The sequence below is a fragment of the Euprymna scolopes genome, chromosome 11 (genome assembly GCF_053919585.1).
Source record: "Euprymna scolopes isolate OS-2025 chromosome 11, ASM5391958v1, whole genome shotgun sequence".
In the NCBI taxonomy this organism is placed as follows: Eukaryota; Metazoa; Mollusca; class Cephalopoda; order Sepiida; family Sepiolidae; genus Euprymna; species Euprymna scolopes.
The window spans coordinates 3,300,001-3,319,148 of record NC_136492.1 but is presented as its reverse complement, the minus strand read 5'-3'; the positions used below and the strand labels follow the sequence as shown (position 1 = coordinate 3,319,148).

At 36.8% G+C, this 19,148-nt stretch overlaps 1 protein-coding gene across 1 annotated transcript in view; it reads left to right on the top strand.

Annotated features, from left to right (window-relative positions):
* The first annotated feature begins 1,203 nt into the window (after nucleotides 1–1,203).
* LOC145287734 (transmembrane protein 214-A-like) overlaps nucleotides 1,204–19,148 on the top strand; it is a 119,836-nt gene continuing 101,891 nt past the window's right edge. The window contains exon 1 of the mRNA XM_080135497.1: nucleotides 1,204–1,556. Within this exon, the coding sequence (XP_079991623.1) occupies nucleotides 1,409–1,556 (148 nt within the window). The 5' untranslated portion in view covers nucleotides 1,204–1,408. The remainder of the gene's footprint in view (nucleotides 1,557–19,148) is intronic.

The window sequence follows — 19,148 nt, the reverse complement described above, 5'->3', positions numbered from 1 at the left end:
TTTTTTTCAATTAAAGGAGCAAGGACCAAGATTTCAATTGGCAATTCACTACTGTACACTCCTAACCCTTATACCCGAGTGGTCTCTAGGCCTTGATAAGTGATGCCTATGTTAAAAAAAAAAAAAAAAAACGTAATTGGGCGGGGTTGCGAAATTAACTTTTAATGAATTTCAAAACCTGAAATGGCCCGGTGAAGTTGAAGTTCATATGCGGTAAAACCAGGGATTGTGTTATCGTCGATCGCCTGAGGCGGAGGCGCCCTCACTGGAGTGAAGTAGAAGTATATTTGCAAGATTAGTTGCTCGTGGGGGGGGGGGGGGTCTAGTCTTCCCCCCCCCCCCAAAAAAAAATAGGTTAAAATCAAGTTCCGTCCGTCTTTGTTTACATTCTTCGTCAGCTGATCGCTGTCTGTGCTTCTTCACCATGAATGCCCTGGAAAAGTCCCTTCCAAATAATGTTTACCAGTTTAGTTTGCAAATATTCTGATATTCTGAAAAACAGCCAAGTTGACTTGCATATTTTAAAACTGGTAAGTATTAATCAGAAGTGACTTTTCCAGAGTATTCATCGTGAATCACAACGGTCAGCAGACGAAGAATGTAAACAAAGACTGGAACTTGATTTTAACCTAAAAATAAATAAAGGATAGTGACGTGACGTGCGGAAGGGGAGTAATGGCTTCAGGGTCAAGCATATTTATCTCCCATTATATTTAATTTCACGTTGTTAGGGCGTACAAAGGGGACTGGATGGATGCAAAATTCGTCGTGATCGAATGCTTTGGCAATTCTCGATGAGCGCACCTCAGGCGACCAACAATAAACCAATCTCGCTCTCCCCAAAGGAGGTGGCGGTAATACCGGGAAGGTTAGCCTCCACATACCGGATAAACCCATATGATTTTAGCCTCAGGTTATGCAAAAAGTATGTTGCCCGGTTGAATCTGTTCTCGTCAGGAAGAAAATCGTCCGGTTTATGCAGTAACGCCATTAAAAGAGTTGCTGAGAGTGCTGAGAGGAGGGAAGAGGTAATAAAGAGATAGAGAGTTGGAGGAAGTGGATAGAAAATAGTTAGACGAAGGGGGAGAGAATGCTAGGGAGGAAGGAAGAGGTGGGAGATAAAATAGAGGAGAGAGAGTTGCAGAAAGAAAGGATGTGGAAAGAAAGACTAGAGAGAGATGAGACAGAGTTGCAGAAGGATCAGGGAGAGGTAAGACATAGCGAGCGGAGTGGGAGATGTGCAAGAGACGGAGGAGGTAGATAGAGGGAGAGAAGACAGAGTTGGTAAAAGGTGGAGGAGAGAGAGAGAGGGTTGAATGAGTAAGAGAGAGGTAGGTGTGAAAGAGAAAGGGGAGGGAAGGAAAGAAGAAAGAAAGGTGAACACGTCGCTCGCAATCTTTTTTTCAAAATGGCGACACGAACGATGGCAGCTGACGGTGATTGGGAAGTTGTCCGAAGTAGCAAACCGAAGAAGACCAAAAATGAGAGTTCCTCACAGAAGGGGAACAACAACAAGAAGAACCTCATAGATCGCATGCCCAAACATCACACGAAAGGTGAGCAGTATTGATGCTGTCCGACGGATGCCGACACAAAACATCTGTCACGACATAGTCCACTTGTTTTTTTTTTTTTGTCATCATTTTTTTTATTTTTTAAGAAGAAAAAAATTAAATTAAATAGAAGAAAAATAGTTTTTGTTTTCTTTTCCGTTTTGAGTTAAGGAACCTTCTTGTCGGATCCGGAAACAAACGGAAAGAAATTCTTGGCACATGTCTTGTGCGAGCATGCAACGTCAGCATTGTTGAAATATGGTGTATATAAATTTTGAAAAAAAAAAAAAAAAAAGTGTTTCTTTTTCGATCCTTGTAACAAGTCTAATTAAAAAAAACAACTTTTATTTTATATTTAATTTTGGAGCTTTCGTTAAGAATCGCATTTCTTTGTTTACAAAGCCATTTGGTGGAAGTGACGTCAAACTAATTTTAAGGTACGGATGACCAACACCAACAGTCCAACACTCCCCATTATTTTAATGTTAGAGGATAAGTCTGTTTGCTGAGTGCTGACTGCTGCAGCTGCACTGCTGCTGCGGTTCCTTGGAGACTTGACAATCAGTCCGATAGCTGTGGGGGCCAAAAACTGAGGTACCCCGCCTGGGTATCTCCCAGAAGGTCCACCCTCCCAGGCCTTGCCACCCGGCTTTCAGGTGGGACAAGTTTATTACTTTCTGCTTAAGGCGTCTCGACCGAGGAATTTCTACGGGGATGCCCAGGCATTTGCCCCTCCTTTAGCGGAGCTTGCTTGACATCGTTTTCCCGACCTTGTGTCACATCGTGCTGATGGGCAGCCGAGCCGGCAGCATGTAAATCTCTACCAATGACCAACAGCACCAACACTAATTTAACTTCTTAAAAGCAAATATAAAAACAAGTTTTATTCAAACAGTCTTCTTTTGAACTTTCATAACAAAATTAAAATTTTTTATAATAAAAAAAATATTAGCGGACTTGAACGAGAATCCTCCCTCCCCCTCCCAGTTTTCGAGGTTAGGGATGTTTATTTTGAAAGCCGTTCTTAACAGAGGGGGGGGGGTCTGACAGCCGTTCGTTCTTAGCATGGGGAGGATGGGGGTGTTTATTCCGAAAACCGTTCTTAGGATGGGAGTGTTTATTCCGAACGCCGTTCTTAACATGGGTAGGTTGGGGGTGTTTATACTACTCTGGGGTAGGTCGTAAAAAAATACTTGATTAGCATATTCTAAGTGAGGGCGAACCAGGGCCATATGCAGTTGTTTGAACATGTCGGCATCAAGAGCCACTAGCATTCTTATAATTCCTCCCACTCTGTTTGCTTTATTCACCTTTTTCCGCTATATGAGCCTCTTCCGGGACGTCATAAAAAAAAAAATCGAAAATACCGGTTATATTATGGAGTGGGGGGGGGGAGGCTCGTTCAGGTCCGCCCAAATATTTATGAATTGTTCTTTGTAATCAATCATCAGGTGTTGGTAATTTTTTTTTTTTTTTTTCGACCTGCCACAGCATAGTATAACCCCCTCCCGCCCAACCACCCCATGTTAAGAACAGGGATTCGGAATACCCCTCCCACAAGCTGCTCCCCATGTTAAGAACGGCTTTCAAAGTGAGGGGGGGTTATTAACATGGGCAGGATGGGGTGGTGTTTATAATACGCTGGGGTGAGGCACATCGTAAAAATTTTCCCTTTTTTTTTTTTTTTGTTACTTTTACAATAGTTACCGTGCTGAAATAATAACGTTATTATTTTGAAAGTTATTCTTAAGATGGGGAAAGGAGTGTGTTTTGTAATTATTCTGTACTTTCACCTAACAATTTAATAAGAAAAACAGGTGCTAGTGCACTTATTGATCCGCGTGTTGTAAGTAAAACAAATACTGTATCCCGTTTAAATAAGGTTTTTATTAGCACAAAAGAACGATACGTCAAGTCCGACGTCAACACTATAAAGTAACATGGTGGACACTACTGGAGTAGTATACAGAGCTAGCGCTTCGTCAGGGAGAGTGCTGTTGGGAAGTTTCGTATCCATACAAAACACAATACAACATTCTCCCCGCCATTAAATTAGAAAGTTCCTACTGTGGGTGGAAAGTTCATTCAAGTATTGGTGTATGAAGGTGGATTGATCACAACCAATGCAAGGAATGTAGTTTAATAGTTCAGGTTCGCAATGTTAAAACTCACTAATTCAACACAAGGAGTGAAATTTAATAGTTCTGATGCACAAAATAAATTTAATCAAGATTCACTAAACTCTAGAATCACAAATTCAACTTATCTGGTCGTCTTCTACTACGTTCTGACCATCGCAAAACAGGTGGTTCTACTGGTGGGGGTGAATTTTCCTCTTGCTGATCTGCTGGTGTATCATTCCAGTTTTCCGAGTCATGTGGGTGATCGGTGAATTGGAAGTCTTTCAACGGGGCCAAGTCACGTGTAGATACAGTCATCTGCCTACCCTCATTAGATCGAACAAAGGCATAATGGGGGTTAGCATCTAGAAGTTCAACCTTATCAGCTAGAGATTCATATTTAGTTAACCGGTTGTGTCTCCGCATTAAAACAAAACCAGATTCGGTCATCCAAGACTGTACCGCTGTCCCGGACATTGATCTTCTTGGGTGTTTAAACAGGCCACCATGAGGTGTCTCATTTGTGGCTGTGGATATTGAAGACCGAATGGAATGGAGGGAGTCTGCTAAAACCTCTTCCCAGTGTTCAGTCGGCAAACCTTTGTCTTCCAATGCTAATGAAATAGTTTTCCATACTGTTTCATTCATTCGCTCCACTTGACCATTCCCCTGTGGGTGATATGGAGTGCTGTAGCTGGTGGAGATCCCTTTGCCGTGCATATAATTCTTGTATTCAGCACTCTTGAAACAACTCCCATTATCTGAATAAACTTGGCTGGGCATGCCAAATATAGAAAACAGGTGGGAGCAAGATTGTAGTACACTCTGGGTACTTGTGTCTTTACAAGGGTATACAAATGGGAAGCGGCTGTATTCATCAACTAATACCAACATATACTTATTTGGGGTAGATGAAGGTAGGGGTCCTTTAAAATCGAGGTTCAACCTCTCGAAAGGTTGATTTGATTAAATGCCCATCAACAGGGCGGAAAAATCTTGGTTTGCACTTGTTGCAAACAATACAGTCCTTTGTCATCTGCCGAATATCCTCAAGAGAGTAAGGGAGGTTTCTACTCCTTATGAAGACCATCATCCTTGTAATCCCAGGATGGCACAAGGATCGATGCAAATTGAGGAGGTTGTTGCTACTATTCACAGTAGCTACAAGATTATTCTCATCAGGGCGATAGATAATGTTGAAATTGAAGCATGAAAGCTCCAATCTCCAACGGAGCAATTTATCGTTTTTTTTTCAACTGTGGTGATTTTGGTCGTAAACAAATTTTAATGATTTCTGATCAGTAATAAGTTTGAAGTACTTCCCCAAGAAGTAATGGCGCCAATATCTAACGTCTTCTATAATGGCAGCCGCTTCCTTTTCAACAGCTGGATGATTTAGTTCGGAGCCGTGTAGAGTTTGTGGAAAAAACCAACTGGTCTACCATTTTGGTTGAGGACTCCAGAAAGAGCACAATCAGAGGCATCAGTCTCCAACTCAAGGGGAGCATTCTCGTCGATAGTTTTTATTACAGCTGATTCAATATCTAGCTTTAGACTGTCAAATGCATTTTGAGCTTCCTGATTAAGGGGAAATAAATCGATCTTAATAAGAGGCTGAATCTTATCAGAATATCTATGGATCCACTTTGAATAATACGAGAGAAAAATCCAGGGCTCGCTTGAGTGATTTGCTGTCAGTTGGATAAGGGAGTTCTTTTAAAGGCTTCAACCTCTCGGGGTCGGGTTTAATTTAACCGTTGGATCCAATGATATAACCCATGGAGCTCAGTTTATTCACAGAAAACACACACTTTTCTTTATTGTACGTAATTTTCCGTTTTTCTCTTACTTTGATAAGTTTCGCCAGATTCTCATCGTGTTGCTCCTGATCCTTTCCACAGATGAAAATATTGTCCCGGTATCCAAAGGTGTTGTGTAAGTCCTCAGAACTAATAATTTCATCGACAATTCGCTGAAAACAAGCAACTCCGTTTGTAACCCCAAAGGGTATTCGGGTGAACTGATACAAACCAGAGTTAGCTTCAAAAGCAGTGAAGGGTTTGTCATTCTCATTGATGGGGATCTGATGATACACATTTTCCAGGTCGATTGTGCTGAATACATTATACTGAGCAACCTTATTCACTACGTCATCCAGCCAGGGCAGGAGGTAGGCATCAAGGCTTGTGTACTTATTCACAGTCTCAGATTAATCAATGACCATTCTCTTTTTCTGATTATCGGATTTAACCACGACCATTTGTGCCCTCCAGGGGGAGTTTGAGGTTTCGATGATCCCCTCCTTTAAAATGCGCTTAACTTCTGAATCAATGAACTTGCTATCACTTGAGCTATAACGTCTAGACTTGGTGGTAACCGGTTTGCAGTTCTTATTTATATTAGCAAAAAGTTCAGACGGTTCCACCGAAGCCACAGCGAGTCCACAAATCTCAATAGGAGTTGAACTGCCACCGTACTTGAAGGTAACGCTTTCATGTTTACTTTGAATATCCAGTCCTAGAATCACATCACAACAAAGGTTATTTAAAACTGACAGTTTCTGGTTGGGATACATACGTTTGTTAAAAAGTAAGTTAGGAAAACAAGCACCTAACACTTTGGATGAGAGGTCAGATGATGCCATCGAAACTCTCAAGTCTGAATCTGTTATTTTTAAATCCAGATCCTAAGCTACTTTAGTATGAATAAAGCTGTCAAGAGTTACCACTGTCCATTTGTGCTCTTAATGGCCGACCCGAAATGTGGATTTCTACGGTGGATCTCTTTAGGGACGATGGAACTGCCGAACTCGAACTTATAGAGGCTAAGTTTGGATTATGGACAGAGGCAGAAGTTGATTGAGTAGTATTATTTGATTTGCAGCATTTTGCAAAATGCCCGATCCGTTTACATCGATGACAAACACTTGATTTTGCTGGACATCGTGATTTTGGGTGTTTATAATTTCCAGTTCCAACATTTAATTTCTGATTTAGCAGCATTTAGGTTTATTTGATTAAAATCCAAGTCCGATGTCTCTTTCTCGAGGGCTGCAGCGGTTGGTTCCCGGTATCTTGCTGCTGAATACGATTCTATATTCCTCATTGCATTGTCCAGCGCTTGGGCCTGGTCAAACATAGTGTCCAGGTCGAGCGTTTTATTTTCCAACAAACACTGGTAAATGGTATGGGACTGAATTCTGGCAATAAAGGCATCCCGAATTGATTCATTAGCGTATATCGCTGCGCTGACGTCCCTAAAATTGCAGTCCTTGTTAAGGACTTGTAATGCCCGAAGATACTCGTCCAGACTTTCTCCTGGTTGCTGACGCCTCGTGGCGAGTAGATGCTGTGTGTATATCTTGTTTTTTGGTTTGATAAAGAGTTCCTCCAGTTTGAGACAGGCTTCTTCATAATTTTCGCAATCGCTGACATATTCGAAAATATCCGGTGAAATAAAATTTATCAGGACCCACAACTTGTTGAGATTTTCCTGGAGTAGTGCCGCTAAAAAATATTTGAACGTAGCAAGCCAGTGCTTAAACTCTCGCTCGGTATTAGATGAATTAGGGTTTACGTCCAATCGAGAAGGCCTCAGGGCACGATCCATTTTTAAAATCTTTTACTTTTTTTTTTATCCTTTTGTGCTAATAAAATTGTTGTAAGTAAAACAAATACTGTATACCGTTTAAATAAGGTTTTTATTAGCACAAAAGAACGATACGTCGGATCCAACGTCAACACTATAAAGTAACATGGTGGACGCTACTGGAGTAGTATACAGAGCTAGCGCTTCATCAGGGAGAGTGCTATTGGGAAGTTTCGTATCCATACGAAACACAATACAACACCACGTTATTTTTAAAATAGTATTTTCAAGTTTAAAGTTTTTTGATATGTTTTTATTAAATTGTAAAGTTAAAGTACAAAATAGGTACAAATCACCCTTCCTCCCATGTTAAGAATGACTTTCTTAATAATGTTATTATTTCAGCACGGATCAAAAAGTGCGCTAGTACAAGAAAAAGATATGAAATTTAATGTAACTTGAAAATAGTATTTGATTAATGTGCACTGGTTGTCCAACCTGCAAGGGCGTTTATTCTGAAAGCCGTTCTTAACATGAGGAGGTTGGGAGTGTTTACTCTGAAAGGCATTTTCTTATTTTTCAACCTCCCTATTGTTGCAATATTTTGGACATATAATGGGGTATGATCCCACACAGTCGGACGATTCTATTTATAAACGATGCTGCTAGGAACTGACAAATTGAATTAATTCACGTTCTGCTACCAACCAATCAGAAACCAGAATTGCTCCATAAATATTAAACCTTTTCTGTAGCAATTTCACATGTTTTTTCCGTCTCGACAAAATACTTTTTGTAATTTTCCTTTTCGACAAAATACTTTTTGCATGCTTATTTTAAGGCGCGCAGAAATTACAATTGACTTTTATTTTTTTTGTGCACATTAGTTTTCTTTCTTATTTTTCAAAAATGTCCTATCTTTTTTTTTGCATTGTTTTAATTAACAAAAAAAACAAAAAAACAAAACAAACTCTATAAACAGCTACATATTGCATGTATGTTTATTTTTATGTATATTTATTTATATGTATGCGTTTTTCTTTTCTTTTTTTTACAAAACTGCATAATGAAATTTAAGAAATGGCTTCTTTTTCACATACCCACCCCTTTTTAAGGTTAAAATACCTTCCATTTCTTTTATTTCTCTTCTCTGTACACATATATCTGTTTTGACATTTGAACACAATTAAAAATGGCGTCTTTTTACATGCTAAAATTCTAAGATCCAAATGATTTCTAATTTTTATGTATAATTGTATATAAAATATATATTTATTTTTGAGCAGAACGAACACAAGGGACTTCTCCATTATAAAAAATAGGGAGGATGTTGCAATATTTTGGACGTATAATGGGGTATGATCCAACACAGTCGGACGATTCTATTTATAAATGATGCTGCTAGGAACTGACGAATCGAATTAATTCACGTTCTGCTACCAACCAATCAGAAACCAGAATTGCTCCATAAATATTAAACCTTTTCTGTAGCAATTTCACATGTTTTTTCCGTCTCGACACGGTAAGAATATTTTGCTCTGTGGAACTGTCTACTGCAAACAAGTCACTTCTCAGGACTTGTGTGTAACAACGAACCATCAGAAACTGTTCTGTCTACTGCAAACCAGTCACCTCTCAAGACTTGTTTAGAACAACGAACCATCTGAAGCTGTTCTAAAACTAAGCATGGCTTACACTTCTAGATAAGAATAAACACTGTTTGCAGGTTGGGCAACCTTCTACAGTATTAAAAAAAAGTGCATAAGCACCTTTTCTTTTTTTTTCTTTTACATCATAAAAATATAACCATTACATAAAAAAATATTTACAAACTGTTTTTAATCAAAATAAAAAAAGTTCCTAAATATTTTTTATAACTGTTCTATTTTGATGTTTGATTAAAAAAAAAACAGTTCATGAACACATTTTTATTATAAAAATCATAATTTTATTATAAAAATCATAATTTTATTATAAAAATCATATTTTTATTATAAAAATCATAATTTTATTATAAAAATCATAATTTTATTATAAAAATCATAATTTTATTAATAACGACTGTTTGCATAAAACTTCTATTTTTATTTGCTTTCAAAAAAAAAAAAGAATAAAAAAATTACATAATATACAGTGTTAGTCATCCGTACCTTAAAATTTGTCTGACGTCACTTCCGGCAAATGACTTTGTAAAGAAAGGGCAACTCTTAACGAGAGCCACATTACTATTCCTGATAGATTATTTTAAATGAAATAAAGTTAAGAAAAAAAATATATTTGCTGATGACACCACTCTCTATAACAGGCACGAGAGGAAAACAAATGAACACATATCTAAGGAAATGGCAGAAACACTAGAGGAAGACTTCCAATGTAGTAAAATGGGGACAGGAATGGAGGGTCATATTCAATGCTGCCAAGACTAAGCTTGTTTCCTTCAATAATTACAAGAAACCTTCTCAACTACCAATAGCTGTGACTAAAGATACATTACTTGAAAATACTTCTTTCAAACTTCTCGGCTTAACGTTCACAGGAAACATGACCTGAAACAGGTACATTGAGAGCATTGCCAAGGCTGCTGCAAAGAAATTGGGCTCTCTCTACCATGCTAGAAAGCTACTTACGCCTGAAAATATCCTGTATCTCTACAAGGCCACCATTTGCCCATGTATGGAGTAGTTCAAAAGAGTCGCCAAGCTGATAGGTCCCGAACTGTCATCTAAGCTTCAACCTCTGTCCCATCGACGAAATGTTGCATGCCTCTGCCTGTTCTACAAGTATTTTAATGGTAAATGCTCCGACGAACTACAAGCACTTGTACCCCCTCTACGTGAATGCCCTCGACAAACCCAACAAGCAGCAAAATCCCACCCCTTCACAATAGAGATCCCTAGATTTAAAAAAGCCTTCTACTCTAATATTTTCTTCCCCAGAACTGCTAGACTTTGAAACTTCCTTCCAGGTTCCTGCTTTCTCAACTGTACTGACATGCAGAAGTTCAAGTGTAATGTGAACAGACATCTTGCTGCTCAACTCTCTACATAGTATCTCTGCAACTTATGTCCCCGATAATAGCCCCCTATATCATAATGGCACTGTGTCTTGTTTGGGGTGAAAATTGAATAAAAAAAAATAAATAAATAAAAAAAAACAGCTCAAAACAATTTTTGATTAATTTATTCATTTGTGTTTAAAAAAAATATTCAATAAACATATAACACTTGTGCAGTTTACATACCGTGTTTTTTTTTTTTTTTGCTTTATTACTTATTTTGTAGTCTTTGTTGAGACTTCAAAGACATCGCGGCCATTTTTGTTTGTTCTTCCGAATTATGATTTTTTTTTTTTTTTTTTTTTTTTTTTAACAAATTTCTGTAAGTAAAAAACAAATTATTTTTGACTAATTTCCAAACTATTTTGCCTTTAAAATAATTAAAGTCACTAATCTATATATTAATACCGTGTATGTGTGTCATGGTTTTCAGATTATAAATTATTCGATCGGGAGATCCTATTTATTAAAAAAGAAAGAAGACAACATACTACGAACATTAAATTCGTATATAGATGCGTTAATTTAATGTTCATACTATGTTAGCACCTTCTATCCTCCTTTTTAATAAATAGGATCTCCCGATTACCAAGCTGTAATGTGTAAAAAAAAAAAGAAAAAAAAAGTCGTTTTTGGGCCGTACATGAAACTAAAATATAACTTCTTGGTCTTCTGGCTAGGATCCAATGGTAGTATCTGTTCCATCTAAAGATAGTATAATAATATCGTGAGGTTTCCATTCGCACTGGGCATCCATACAATGGAAATATGTCACAGATTCCTGCAAGGATATTGGAGATAAACCATAAAAACCAGATATATTCTGACACTACATTAACCTGATTACTTAGATGAATAATTTTACAATAATTTTGTGGCTAGTGTGTTAAATTGTATAACAAATAATACAAACAGGTGATACCCTTTTCCCTGCAACCTCTTTCCCACAGAAGAGACGTTCTGAGCCTGTCTCTGCTCAATCGTTATTTTCATGTCAAGTGCTTGACTGAACAATATGATTCCCACCTTGCCAAACTTTCACAAAAAAAAAACACTCAACTATCTACAACCACTATATATGATTTCCCCCACACTCTATCTGTGCCAAAATCTAAACGTAGATTCCATGAACAAAGTTTCTTTTCCAAGACTGCCTACCTGTGAAACACTGTTCCATTGTCCTGCTTCCTGGTTGAATACAACATAATGTTCAAATCCAATGTAAACAATTTTTTGAGCCGTCCCCATAAATAATCAAATTCTACCCAATATTCACCATTAATGATTGCTACACTGCCACCTTAGTCATACTACTTGAAAGACAATACGAAGGGATCTGTTTAACAAAATGTAGATAACATATTCAACCTGGTGCAATTTGATCAGGCTGTCTGAAGATATCGGCTTGCTGACCCAAAATGCACCAAAGACACTGATGTAATTGTTTCTGTTCCTTTTCGTTTACAAAACGCAATAATATTTTGTAAAGGCAAAAACAAACAGCAATTTTTCTCTACAAAACACAACCAAACTAAACACCACAAATATCGGAAGATATAAACAATTTGGAATATAAAACCCGAAAACTGTTGATATTAGTGTTGCGGTGATTAATCGGAATCAGAAAAATTTTTTGCATATTTTCTAATGCCTAAAACGATTCCTTTAATTGCTTTTTTTTTTTTTTTTTTTTTTTTTTGTCAGAACAACCTGACATGAGGTTACTTTTTCCTAGAAGTAAACCCTGACCAAATATTCAAAATCACATTTCGTATTTGAAACCCAAATAAGATCTCCTCACTATGGCTAACTCACATTAGCTTTTACGAGGGATTGTGCACCTTCTCCAAATGATGTTACCTCAAGTAATAGCACAAAGCTGGATACTCCACCAGACTAGATAAATTCTTGTCCTGGAATCCAGTAAGACTAAGAGACAAAAACAAAAGATATACTACAAAAGAAAATGGTTAATTGGGGAGAGGGAAATTATGTTCACAACTTCTTTACTAACTCAGTGTTTGAGAGATAAAGAACTTTAATGGAACATTCGAATATTTATGTATCTCATATAGACTTCAAGTGTTAGCCCCAGGTTGTGGGCCCTTTGATTTCTGAGAACTTCAACTGAAGTAAAATAAAACAAAAAAGTAGTAACAATAAAATAATGTTCATTTTAAACTAATAAAACTAAAAGCAAGGTTGGAATACTGTTGCCATATCTGGGCAGGAGCAGCCAAAAACAGCCTATCCTGCCTTGACAAAGTACAAAATAGACTTTGTGGCGGATGTCCTTTTCTCTACCCTGCAACCTCTCTCCCACAGAAGAGACGTTGCGAGCCTATCCTTGTTTTATCGTTATTTTCATGGCAGGTGCTCGTCTGAACTCCAATCTCTGGTTCCCCTTCGCCAATCTTTCACGAAAAACACCCGTCTAGCTGAATCCACTGTGAAAAATTTCCCCCACTCTATATCTGTGCCTAAATCAAAACGCGGATTCCATGAACAGAGCTTCTTTCTTAGAACTGCACGCCTGTGGAACTCTGTTCCATCTGCATGCTTCCCTCCGGACTACAACTTGGATGTCTTCAAGTCCAATGTTAACAAATTCCTAATGAACCGCCCCCTTAATTAAACACTTCATCAAATCTCCACACTAACGTAATATACTTGCAATAACCCTTATCCCTGAGTGGCTTCCGGGCCTTGATAAGTGGTGATCACTGTGTAAAAAAAAAAAAAAAGCAATATATAACCTCCTCTGCACAAGTGTGTTTTTGCGTTTGAGAAAATACATGCATACTTAACGTGTTTTTATGGTAATCTGGGAAAAAATAATTTTATAGTTAAATATTTAGAGATTTATAAAGAATCGGAACTAGAAAAAATATTCGAATCATTGCATCACTAATTGATATGCCATAAAACAAAAGCTAAATAACATTTTCTGTGAGTTGCAAAACTTTACAAGAAAATTTTGAAAAACGCGTTTTTTTTGCATCCACCTTCTGAATATTTCTGCCATGATATGGCAAAAACGATGAAATACGACTGCAAAGAAAACATAAAAATCCACAATAACTGTTAAATGAACTAACAAGACTGATATGTTGGTAAAAAACCAACTGGTCTTTGTACTCGGTTCATTAAGAAGCAACTTTTAATTTTTGTTGCAGAATGACCCTTTTTTTGGGAGCTGGATTTTCGCTCACATTAACAGCTAGACGGGTGTTTTTCATAAAGGATTGGCGAGGGGGGACCAGAGATTGGAGCTCAGACGAGCACTTCCCATGGAAATAACGGTAAAACAAAGACAGGCTCGCAACGTCTCTTCTGTGGGAGAGAGGTTGCAGGGAAGAGAAAAGGACATCCCCCAAGTTCCAATTAATTGTTCCAATACTACTGTATAATGATTGCTATTGATGGTTCTTCCTTTCTTATGGTCATTAATGTGTACAAAACTGGAGACTTTGATGGTATGGTCACATTGAAAGAATGGATGAGATTTCTTGGATTAGCAGATGTTGAACAGTAGAGGAGTTTTAACATGGAAGGAAGCTATAAGGATGAACTTGAAAGAGGGATAAGTAAAGACCTGGCCAGAGATGATCAAGCTGCTGCCTGAAGATACTGGCTTTCTCACCTAAAATGCATCAAACATTGAATTTTTTTTTTTTGTAAAACTCAATCATGTTATGCAAAGTCAAAAACAATTTTTCTCTACAAAACAACTAAACCAAACTCATGAATAAAAAGAACTTGATGCATAAAAACTTTTCCAAATTGACATTAAATAACCCAAGAAGATTGATATGCTGTAAAAGAGAACAACTAAATAAGAAATAAGTTTGGAAGCTTTTTTTATTTTTTATTTTTTAAAGCTGTCAAACACCTGCCAGCATCTAAAATGATTGTTAAATCAAAGACAATGATTCTTTTTTGTGTATACTCCATACAAGGCGTATTACCACTTAGATGTAAGGAGCTACTATTTGGGATCATGTCTAACAGGCAATTGTGGGGAGTTGAGTAATGAGATGTTTGTTCACATTACATTTAAACTTGCGCAAATCAGTAGTCAGGATTCTCAACATTAAATAACCCCAAAACGATTGGTATGCTATAAAACAAAACAACTAAACTAAAGTTAGTTTGGAAGAATTTTAAAGCTGTCCAACACATGCCATTATGTAAAATCATTAAATCGAATACAATGACAATAGCTAAAAATAAGGTAAAATTGCATTTTTTAAAATTTTTTGATGAATCAATTTAAACTAGCAGGATCTGTAAAAACTCCACTCTTTCATACATAATATATTGATGTTGGCATTCTGTTGACGTTCAGCGTAAATAGAGACGTCCTGATATTATTGTACCTATTTACAATGCCTCCCCACGGGACAGTTAGACACCAGGGTTGTTTTTTAACGTGGAGAAAAGGTACAAAAATAAAAATTGTCTCAGTCGTGAAGGATTTCTCCTCCACTGAAAGAGAATGGGAAATGGAAGTGCCGCATCTGAATAAAGGCCTATTGTAACTCTTTTGTTAAAACTGCGAAAGTATTTATCTAAGCTAGCAGGGATGCCTGAGATAGCCCGGTCATAAAATATGCTTAAATATGATATTTTAATATCTATGAAATCTGCATAAATTATTAAAGTCAAATTTCTATCGATTCTTACGTATTATAAAGTTGTGATTTCTAAAATATATCCATATGACTTGGGTGCATCAGCTTGAATCAAAACCAAAACTTATGAAGAATTCTTGGTAAAATTAGTTATTACAAGAAATGGAAGTCCATAACAAACAACATTCACTCGGAATAAAAGAAAGAGTAAGCGTGACACACAAAATAACACACGCTATCGTATTATCAACTTAAATAATAATTGTCAGTGTTTTTTTTTTTTTTGTTTTTTTTTCTTCACTAAATATAGGATTAATTTAATTAATTTCTCTATGCACCTATTATTGAAGTAAATCTTATTAAAACATTAAGTACTTGACAGACAGAAAGTTTTTTTTTTAATCTCATAAAACACAATGGGAATAAAACAATGTTGTAAAAAGAAATGTACACATGAGTGAGAAACACTTAAAAAAAAATTTGTATAATTTTAACCGTAGCCGACAAAAAAAAATCTATAATATAAAAGACGGTTGTCTCTTTTTTTGTTTCATTTTACTGTGGACCTGATCTCATTCTTGCTATACTAATTAAAAAATGCTCAGCTGAGCTAGCCCTCAAACTTTCCAAACTCTGCAACAAATGCCTTGCTGAATCTTGCTTCCCTAATAGCTGGAAGATGGCCTCCATGGTACCAGTGTACAAGAATTCTGGTGAAAGGACTGACCCTCTTAATTATCGCGCTATCAATTTCCTCCTCCTCCTCTTTAAAATCTTAGACACTAATCAATCAAGCACTTGTCCACCACCTTGCAAAAGCTAATTTTATTTCTGACAAACAGTATAAATTTAGGTAATGCTGTTCTACTGCAGATATTTTAACAATGCACTGGATAAGGTGGGTGAAGCCAGGGCTGTAGCCCTTGATATATCCAAAGCCTTTGACAAAATTTGGCACAAAAAAAAGCTGCTAATAAAAATTTAATCATACAGTATAACTGGACGAATGCTTTTTTTTTTTTTTTTTTTTTTTTTTACACACAGGCATCACCACATTATCAAGGCCAAGAGGCCACTCAAGGATAAGGGTTAAAGAGTGTACAGTAGAAATTGGACAATATAATAATCATTAGTAATGAAAATTCGGTAAATTTGTTAACTTATATGGAACGGCTCATCAAGAACTTATTTACGTTAGACTTGAAGACAACCATATTGTAGTCAGCCGGAAAGCAGGAAAACGGAAGACAATTCCACAGGCGTGCAGTTCTAAGAAAGAAGCTTTGTTCATGGAATCTACGTTTAGGTTTAGGCACAGATAAAGAGTGGGGGGGGAATTATTGATAGTGTTTTCTGCTAGACGAGTGTTTCTTGTGAAAGTTTGGTGAGAGGGGGACCATAGATTGAAGCTCAGTCGAACACTTTCCATGAAAATAACGATACATCAGAGACAAACTCGCAACATCTCTTCTGTGAGATAGAGGTTGCAGGGAAGAGAAAAGGACATCTCCTATGAGGCTACGAAGTCTATTTTGAACTCTATCAAGGCAGGACAAGTCCTTTCTAGCAGCTCCTGTCCAGATGTGGCAACAGTATTCCATCCTTGGACGTACCTGGCTCTTATATAGATAGAGAATTGCATCAGCAGTGGGATATCTACGGGATCGATAGAAAGATCCCACCATTTTTCCAGCAGCCTTGGCAACAGATTTGATGCATGTGTTCCATTTAAGATCAGGAGTAATGGTCAAGCCTAGAAGCTTGTCAAAACTTGAGGCCTCCTGAAGATGAGAGCCATTCGTTTCAACTGATGCCAGATGTGGATCAGAATGTTGATGATGTAAAGAGAGAAGCTTGGTTTTAGATGCATTAAAAGCAACCAGCCACTCCTTTCCTCATTGTACTATGTGCTCAAGATCAGAGGAGAGAGAATCGGGGAGAACTTGGTCGTTTACTGTCTGAGATGTGCTACCATAAATGGTAGTGTCATCAGCATAAATGTCTACAAATGATGTAAGGATGTGATTTGGAAGATCATTAATGTAGATCAGGAAAAGAGTTGGGCCCAGGATCGACCCCTGAGGGACACCAGCATTAATACTGTAAGCTTCTGATTTTTGCCCCTCAACTACTACTCTTATGAACCTATCAGAAAGAAATGATTTAATAATTGAGAAGACATTTCCAGCTATACCATAGCTGGAGATCTTGTGAAATAAACCTTTATGCTATACCCTATCAAAGGCCTTAGATATGTTAAGAGCAATTGTCCTAGAAAGGTTGCCTCCTAATGCTAAATATAATTAGATCATTCTAAGAAAGAACAAACAAAATCAATCATTGATTTTGTTTGTTTTTCCTTTGAAACCGATTTTTAATTTTAATTATAAATTATCAATTATCTTACTTATATATATATATATATATATATATATATATATATAAAATATATTTTAGTCATCGACATACAGTCCTGTTTGTTGTTTCACAACTCATCAGTGCCGCTAGACTAACACCTATCCCATATATATATATATAAGTAGTAGCGTTTGTGTGTGCAACTCTCCTACAGCCCACACCACTGAATTGCTACAAACCTGGCATGATGATAATCCCCTACTTTTTTCATGGTCAATGTCAAAGATTAAGGCCATATTTGGTGTTGTTCTTCATAATTTTCTCTACCTAAGGATGGTGCCCACCAAGCTGGTGTTCACCACCATCCCATCCGTTTGTGGTTGGATTTAAGTCACTGCAGGAGATAATTAAAAATGGTAAACACCTTAAGCAATAGTTGCTCTCAGAACATCCACTTACTGCAAGGGTGCCCACAAAGTGGGTATTCGTGCATATCAAAGTTTCATGTGAAGCGTGGGTATCTTTGCTATATCTTCGATAAAAATGTTTGTGATACTAAACAAATGTTAACCATTGTGATTCTTTGTAATTGTTTCAATTTTTATGTGTAACAATATAAATGCCAACTTTGATATAACCTATTTACTTTAATGTTCGTAGTTGGATTTCAATCACTTTAGAAGGTAGTTAAAAAATTTTTTTAAACACCTTAAGCAATAGTTGCTCTTACGACATCCACTTAATGCAAGGGTGCCCGCAATGCGGGGTACCTGAGCGTACAGCAATGTCCTGCACAAAGCGCAGGTATTTTTGCTAGTTATGAGACAATTCAGGGGATGAAAATAGCTGTGATGAGGGTCATTGGCATGCTCACACAAGGAACTTCCATGGAGCCTTCCAGAAGTTGTTGGAATGGTACAAGTGCATTGCAGCCGAAGGAGATTACTTTGAAGGGGACTAAAGTTTCATGTGTGTACTATCAATAAAAGTGTCCATGGAAAAAGTCTGGAAACTTATTGAAGGCACCTCGTATGTTCCCATCATGGAACGGAGATATCATATTCCAAAAATTATGTAAATTGATTAAGTAGTTTTTCTTTTTTTTTTCTTTTTTTTTATGAGGAAGTGAGATGATTTGATTCATCATGGTTTAATAAAGGGAGACAACCTAATTTGAACTACCCAGATCAAAATCAGCCTTTTATAATGGCTACAATTTACTATAATAGTTGCTAAAAATTGTAAAAAAAAAATGATTTTCTGTACATAAAATTTTTTTTTTTTTTTTTTTTTGACAATTTCGTTCAATGATAGATGCAATTCTCTATCTATATAAGAGCCAGGTACGTCCAAGGATGGAATACTGTTGCCACATCTGGGCAGGAGCTGCTAGAAAGGACTTGTCTTGCTTTGATAGAGTTCAAAATAGACTTCGTAGACCATAAAAATTTGGTTCTTCTTTTTGTAGCAAAATTCGAAAATTGGAATATTAAATTTAAAGTGAACCCAGTAGTATTTACTGAATTGTCATGTTGCAGTAATGAACATGTCCAAAAATTATAAAAAACAATAAGATAGAAAATTTAGTTTTCAAAGAAATTAGCAATTTTAGCTTACATAACTGAAGAGTATGCATATTAGCAGGGGAGGTAATTCATTTTTGAAAACTCAAAAACTTAGGTCAGTTCAAACTATGAATGTTTGTTACATGTGACAAAGCAAACATGGTGAAATAATTTTTTTCGTTGAAGCATGAAAATATGTGTTTTATGTAATATTCCAGAAATATTTAACTAATTCTGACATAACAATTAAGTAGATAAAATTGCTTTTAGTTGAA